Source organism: Alternaria novae-zelandiae (assembly GCF_023758075.1).
Source record: "Alternaria novae-zelandiae strain BMP 2774 chromosome Unknown scaffold_19, whole genome shotgun sequence".
NCBI classification, from domain to species: domain Eukaryota; kingdom Fungi; phylum Ascomycota; class Dothideomycetes; order Pleosporales; family Pleosporaceae; genus Alternaria; species Alternaria novae-zelandiae.
Genome location: NW_026056979.1, coordinates 669,636 through 676,748, shown reverse-complemented (window position 1 = coordinate 676,748; position 7,113 = coordinate 669,636). Strand labels below are relative to the sequence as shown.

Genomic DNA, 7,113 nt, shown 5'->3' with positions numbered 1-7,113 from the left:
GCCTTAGTCCCACGCCCCCAAGCCGCGGAACGCCATGGGCAGCGCCTTATAGCATCCTTCGCCGCCGTCATTTGCGTCTCTAGCTCTCTGTCACGACGTTGATAACATACCTACCCCGGCCGTCCATTTCGTCCTCACAACAACATCACAATGACGACCATGTTCCGCGACTTCTCCTTCGACCCGGCGCCGTCACCTGACTACTCCGCCTACGAAGCTGAGCGGGCAGCTATGAACGTCTCGCCCACGTCACAGGCGATGGACCCGCATTACGCGCCAAATCGCCCTCCCACTCCACCATGCACTATGGGCGACCTCGCCGTGCAACTCAACCAGCAAAGCCTCCGCATCGACACGAGCGTCCGCTGCTATCCTGCTGGCCCTCTTACACCGGAAAGCGACGATGAGTGCGCGCCTTCCACCAAGCAAGAACAGCAGGCGCGACCCACCTACTCGCGCATCGCAGCTTCCGTTCTCAGGATGCAACGCCAACAGAGCTCGCGCATGCAGTGCAGCTCATCGCATGCTCGCGATCTCTCCAAGCTGGTCAAGATGATCGAGGAGGAGAAGCAGTGCACCGTCAGCGAGTCGTCTTCGCGAACATCCTCTACATCTTCGACATCAACATGCGCATCTGGCAACTCTGGAGACGACGAGGGCGTCGACATGGACTACGATGTGCCTGCTTCAGGCATCGAGTCACTTGCCAGCATGCCAGTGTGGAAGGCCCACGAAAGGCGCGACAGCTGCGTCCGCGTCACCCGACCTGTGCGCATGCGCAAGCGGTCCAAGGGTAACGGCGTATCGAAGAGGCGGTCGTCATAGTACTATCTGTCGAATTTGGTTACATGCATAGCGAACGGCGTTTGGGGTGTCACTACGGGCGCATTATACCACTTGATCTTGCTGGAAACAAGGCAACATTGGACAGGGCCTGGAGATGTATTATTATATTACCATCGGTTGGAAGAGCTCCCTTAGGGTTGAGCCTGGCGTTTAGGGTGCGACAAGCTGAGCGCTGTCGTTACACCCACATACTATATAATCACAACCATCATCAACATGCAACACACTCCACTACGCTCTCTTATCGTGACTTATCCGCCTGACCCAGCGCAGTGTTCCTTTCCCGCGTTGCTGCATGTTCCGCGAACCTGAGCATTGGTAAATTGGTGACCCACATGGCTGTTGATCGTAAGTTTGCAAATTCGTGCCGCATCCGTCCCACCCACAGCCACAACCACACCACCCGCCATGTCTGTCCGCCGAGCGCTGGCACCGCGCTCCATCCACTTGCGCATCATACCACGGCCCGCCAATTTATCCGAGAGCCGCGAGATATTCCGCGTTCTCCAACGCTTTGGCGAAATCAGCACCTTCAAGTATCTTCGGGTACGTCTTCACCAATGCGTTTACTCATTCCACACGACCACTCACACCGCGCATAGTACGAATACCAGAACCCCGCCGACAATGTTGCCCTCGCTATCTACCGCGACGAAGCCGCCGCCCAGAGCGCCCTCGACGCCTCACCCCTCCGCTTCGCCCTCGAGAAGCTCATAACCAGCGACGCCGACGCCGACGCCCAAATCCAGGCCGCCGAAGAAGACGAAGACGACACGCCCATCCAGCAAACCCCCCAGAAAGACGGCATCGACGAAATTCTCCGCCCCTCACAACTCCTAAACCGTACCTTACCCACCCCCACCGGCACCACCGGCACCTCCCCCGCCCCAACACCTCCTTCCAAACCCCTCCCCTTCGACCCCCCACCGCACACGTCCTCGCAGAAGAAATCCACAAAATGGTTCCAAGTAACCGTCGACCGCTCGCGTGCCGTGCACCCCGATTTCATCGAACGCCAACCCTACTGGAAGCAATTCCACCCGATGAAGAGCATGGCGCAGGTGGATTTGGAAAAGAGCGTGCCGCATGTGGGGCTGAGCGATGTGAGCAAGAGGCCGCCAAATGCGTATCGCACACCAGCAAGAGTGCTCAGGGTGATGAACGAGTACGTGGAGAAGAGGATGCCGAGTCTTAGGGGGATTGTGGAGGGGGGCGAGAATGAGAGGGGGTTTGAGGAGAGGAGGAGGAGGGGGTGAAGATGGATATAACAGCGCCGGTAGGGCGACGAACTGGAATGGTCGCGTTGCGGGTGACATATACATGGAGACATGGTCCCAGCCGACAGCTTCGAAAAGAATGTCTACGCACAATCCCGTGAGACGGCTCGCGGCGAGCGCAGCGACGAGATTGACTGAAAGCACGCTACACGGCAGTGATAAAGCGCAGGAAAACCGTTATCGGAATTTGGATGCAACACATACCCACGCCTCACTCCTCGAGGAAAGCACATCGCGCTAGATCGTACATTCTCTCAACCTCCAGCACATTCCCCCATCGATACGAAAGCGAACGACCCAAAGCTACGGCAAACTCTCATGCCAGCCGCCGTTATGAGGACGCATCGCTTTGAACTCACACGCTCGAGCTCTCGACCAGACTCCTGATTTAGATGTGATGGTTCCAGTCTTAGTCGCGTCTTGGTCGTTATACTATCTAGGTAACACGACCGGGGATTGATTTAAGGCTGGGACAATCTACAACGATAGGGATCTGTGTTCAGCGTGTCTGGCGCTCTTCAGAAGGCGCTATAACGTTCCTGTATGGACGGGCGTACCGAGCAGCCGCGAAGCATTCTCATTGATTATCTCAGCCACCGTTTGGAGGAATCATCCAAACGGATGGCTTTGAAGCCTCATCACAGTTCCGACAGATGAACTCCATCATGCATGCATGTAGCATGAGTCGCAGTAGAGTACCCAACCGCTCCGCAGCCAGATGACAACTCAGCGACTCCGACGCGCACGTCTAGCACAACGGGGCCACGCACATGCACCGTATCCATTCCATCCAGCACTCCGACGAGGTACTTCCGATAAGCGTCGAAGCCCTTGCGAACGCCTTTTCAAGGCCCGCCCTTCTGCTTCTTTGACATACCCTTTACTGGCCGTTCGAAGGATTTCACGACGGCGTCGGATATGGTATACCCAGAGTGTACAAAGCAATGTGGCTGGTCGAATCGTTCTTTCGACCCTCGTAGCCCGATTGAGGACTGTGAGACGGGTAAACACAGGGCGAACGGGAGCCAACACGATCCCACCCTGCCTAATCTGCTCTACAACTGACCCGCATCGTGCTTCAGTCACATGATCCACTTCTTCCACATCGTGCACGTGTGCGAAGTGGAACAAGTGGATCATGTGATTGGGGCATACTGATGATCAGTCGTAGGGTTAGTTTAAATGGCGGTTTGGGGTTTTATTAGACTAGCTGTGTGTTGGAGCGCGGGTGAACAGGTACGGCATCAGCGTATGGGATCAGCGAGGTTTGAATTTTGAAACTTGCACTCCTTAGGAGCCTTATAGAGACTTCAGAGGAGTGCAAGTTCCAAACTTCACACAGCGCTGACCCCATACGCTGGTGTGTACAAGGAGATGGGAGCGAAGGGAAGCGCTTGTCTGGTGTTTGCGGGCAGCGGGGTGGGGTCGTATTGAGCGATGAGCTTTTGGGATAGTATTCTGGGTGTTGTGAGGATGTTTAGCTGATGGCGGCCTTCTTGCACGCTCGCACAAATCTGAAGGGTTGTTTCCTGGGTTGTGTGCAGTTTGTAGGCATCTTAGGCGGCATGTGAGATGTTAGACAGCGCATATATCATACGCGGAGCATACACAAACGTACTGGACGACCTAAAGGTCAATGACTGAGTTGGTTGGTGACATTACCACGTATTATTAAATCTACACTTTTGCAGTCCCACCTAACCGCACCTCAGACATGAAATAATCAGGCCCCTTCATACATACATGACGAACCGAAAAAAAAATCAGGGGTATAACCTCCACAAACTCCATTACCATGCCACGCTTGAAAACGCCCACTTTTGTTCATGACCAAATACGTACATGCGTAATGAAACAAGTATACGAGCCACCAGAACAGAGCCACAAAATAGATCTTCATCAGTCACTAAGATCGATAATCTCAACCTCAGCCGGAACCGACCGACGCGCAGCAACAGGTTCAGGCGTGGCACTCGAAACACCCTCTCTGAGTTCAGCTTTAGGAATCCACTTTCCATCCTGCCTCACCAGGATATGGCGCGTATTTGCCCGTCCATGGGCCTCAAGCTGCTTCTTGACTTCCTCCATGAAGCCGTCGACGAAGAGCATCTGCGGCCTCGCGTCGGATTTGCAAATGGGGCATTTCCACTGATCGGCTACGGATGCGTCGCCCTTGCGTGGCCGGGATTGGAGGAACGTTTCTAGGTCGAAGCAGTCGTTGTGCGGACAGGCTTTGCTGCGGACGGGGATGTCGCACATTTTGGCTTGGCTGAAGGGGTCGAAGAGGCCGATGGTGAGGGTGCTTTCGACGACGCTGATTTCGTCGTCGTCGACGGCGGAGAGTTTGTTTTTGATGCCTTGTAGGACTTTGTCTGCGGGGACGCGACTTTGGTTTAGACAGTGTTTTACGATGGACTCGTGGGATGAGACGACCATGGCCTCGATGGCGAGCATGTAGTTGAGATGAGATTTCTCGCCGGACCGAGCCATTACTGCAATTTCCAAAACGTTCTCGCCTTCTTTCAGCAGGCCCGTGAGGTCGATGGGCATGTCTTTTCCATAGTGAATCTTCTTCCGCGGTTCGAGAGGAGTGTCGTTGAGCGTGTAATACGAGTGAGGTATCCAAGACGTATCCGCGACAGCCCAGCGTTCCTCTGTCCACTCAGGCTCCGGCCATTTGACGCAACGTAAACGAGCAAACTTCGTGGTCTCGTTGATGTTCACAGTACCAGGTCCACCCATTTGATCTGGAACAGTCTTTCCAATCCTCTGCATATCATAAGGTGTCAGAGTGGTTGTCCATTTCTCAATGGCACGGCCTGGCGAGGACAACCGCGTTGGGGGTTTGAGGAAGTTTTGACAAAATGTGTACAGCGGCGAGGATTTGGATTGCGCACGAAGAACTGGACTTCTGAGATGAGCTTGGTGTAGTCCAAAGCGTGCTGGATTGGGTACACGCTGTTGTGGTTGTTGCCAGCCAGCAGCAGGAAGCAAGGGCCCCCCACGTGGAGGCGGCGCCACCCCTGTAGATTGGGCAGGGCGTGTGGGAGGACGACCAGGCCCACGCGACTGCTGTATAGCAGCTTGTGCCGAACCCTGGTCAACCGATCTGGTCGTGCGCGGTGGCATTTGTTGGGGATGGTTGAAAGGCGGAACAGCGGGCGAGCTGGTTTGTACTCGTTGTGGTTGGGGCTGGGCTTGCACTTGCTGCGGTTGCGATGGAGGGGCCTGGTGGGTCTGTACCTGTTGCTGAGGTTGGGGAGCGCCGTACGTATGATCAGCCAATGAAGCGCCGTTCTTGCGAAGGTTAGCCTCGAATGCCTCGACTAGCGCTCTCAGGTTAGAGCCCCAAATTCGTTCCTCGTCGTGTTTTAATTGCTGGCTCTGCTCAGGCGTCTCCGTAGCTGAGGAAGCATGCCGTGAGTAGTGGTAGTTTTGATTCTGCTCGAAGACACCAAGTATGTCGTTCTCGAAGTTTGCAAGCAAGGGTTTGACATTAGGATTCGAGACCACCGCGCGGCAAATACACCGCAGAAAAGCGGTGAAGAGCAGACGCTGGAAAGTGAGAGAATGAACGCGGAGTTCGACAACAAGTTCTCGGACGAGGGGCGGGAATCGACGGTGCTCGCATATCGCCTTCAGTTGGTTGTAGTTGGGCGACTGGTCAACAAACTGTCTGAAAAGCTGTGCTTGGTACTCGAATGTGGCCGGCCACATGGCTGCAATTTGCTGCATCGGGTATGGGAAATGGGAGAAGAAGTGAAGATAACTAGGCGATAGTATGTGGTTTGCATCAAGAACATCGTGCAATATCCTCTGCGCTTGTTGTAAACCTGGCAATGACTTCAACCCCGGCGGCAGCATGTGAGGGGCGTGGGTCATCAGGCAGTAACATTGATGCATAGTAAGATAGGGCCAGTCTGACAGCTCAACAGCGTTCTGCAGCACAAGAAAGCGTTTCCTGTCCTGAGAGTGAGGCGATATTGGGGGTGCTGATGCCTGGAATTGCCCTAAGATCTGCAGACAGTCTTTCTTTGTATACCAGCCCTGGCTCATGAAATCAGGGGCCAAGGGGGTTGTAGGCGTGTTATCAGGCTGTACGGAGCGAGATACAGGCCGGGATATTGGGTCGTGCGAGACTGCTTGTGGCAGCCCGTAGGGCGAGTATGGCTGAGGAGGTGTTCTACTGAGGCGCGGATCTTGGAATAGCATGCCCTGGGGCAGTTGTGGCGATGCCATCATGCCGAGCGACGGGCTGCGATTAACGGTCTGACCCATCTGACCCAGCATAGGACTGCCGATCTGTGAGTAGTGGCCGGACGGTCGACGCGGAAGGTCCGGCGGAGGATTCGTCGGGTTTGCTACCGGCCCTGCATAAGCCTCACTGCGCCTCCGCTTGTCCATTTGTTGCGCATATCTTTCGTTGACTCTTTTCGCAGGAGCAGTCTCGTGCGGTGCTGGGGGCGGACAGCGCGATGTCTCTTCGCTTGGCGTGGGCGACGGAAGCACGCGGGCTGCCGAATGCCCGTGGTGGGCGCTGTTCTGGTGGGCGACGACATTTGGGAGCTGCGGGGACGTCGAGTTCGATAGTGGCTGCGGCTCGGTTTCGACGGTTGGGCGCGTGATCAGGTTCTCTGCGGGTGCGTGTGTGGAGGAGGGAACAGTAAACCGGGGCTGCTTGCGAGGCCTTCCGCGACCGCGCACGGTGAAGGGTAGTGGGTTTTGTGTGAGTTCGGCAGGAACGATGGGCGGCTGGGCAGGCGCGCTGGAGGGCAGCGGCGTCATCCAGCTCTTCTGTCGGCCCCCAAGGTTGCCCAGCGCATAGTTGAGCGTCTGGGCTGTCGCATCGTCTGGCACTCCTGGGGTCATGGCGTGACTCCCGGTGTGGTACATGCCGCTTTGTTATGTTGTGTATATTCGCTTGAGGGTACGCGCTGGTCGCCTTCGAGTGCTGGACATGGGCGAGTTGGAATGTGGGGAGTTCATGTCG

The 7,113-nt window shown here is 55.6% G+C and overlaps 3 protein-coding genes across 3 annotated transcripts; 2 read left to right on the top strand and 1 right to left on the bottom strand.

Annotated features, from left to right (window-relative positions):
- Positions 1-231: 231 nt before the first annotated feature.
- Positions 232-825, top strand: J4E88_008550 (uncharacterized protein; the record flags this gene model as incomplete). The annotated part of the gene is given in 2 exon segments (XM_049402160.1): positions 232-237; positions 256-825. The coding sequence occupies 2 exon segments, from the start codon at positions 232-234 to the stop codon at positions 823-825; spliced, it is 576 nt and encodes a 191-aa protein (XP_049252258.1).
- Positions 826-1,254: 429 nt separating this feature from the next.
- On the top strand, positions 1,255-2,102 carry J4E88_008549 (uncharacterized protein; the record flags this gene model as incomplete). The annotated part of the gene is made up of 3 exons (XM_049402159.1): positions 1,255-1,260; positions 1,330-1,392; positions 1,449-2,102. 3 exons carry the CDS (start codon positions 1,255-1,257, stop codon positions 2,100-2,102), a joined length of 723 nt encoding a protein of 240 aa, XP_049252257.1.
- Positions 2,103-4,022: 1,920 nt separating this feature from the next.
- J4E88_008548 (uncharacterized protein) lies at positions 4,023-6,682 on the bottom strand (the record flags this gene model as incomplete). Its single annotated transcript, XM_049402158.1, is given in 2 exon segments — positions 4,023-6,660; positions 6,678-6,682. 2 exon segments carry the CDS (start codon positions 6,680-6,682, stop codon positions 4,023-4,025), a joined length of 2,643 nt encoding a protein of 880 aa, XP_049252256.1.
- Positions 6,683-7,113: the final 431 nt, after the last annotated feature.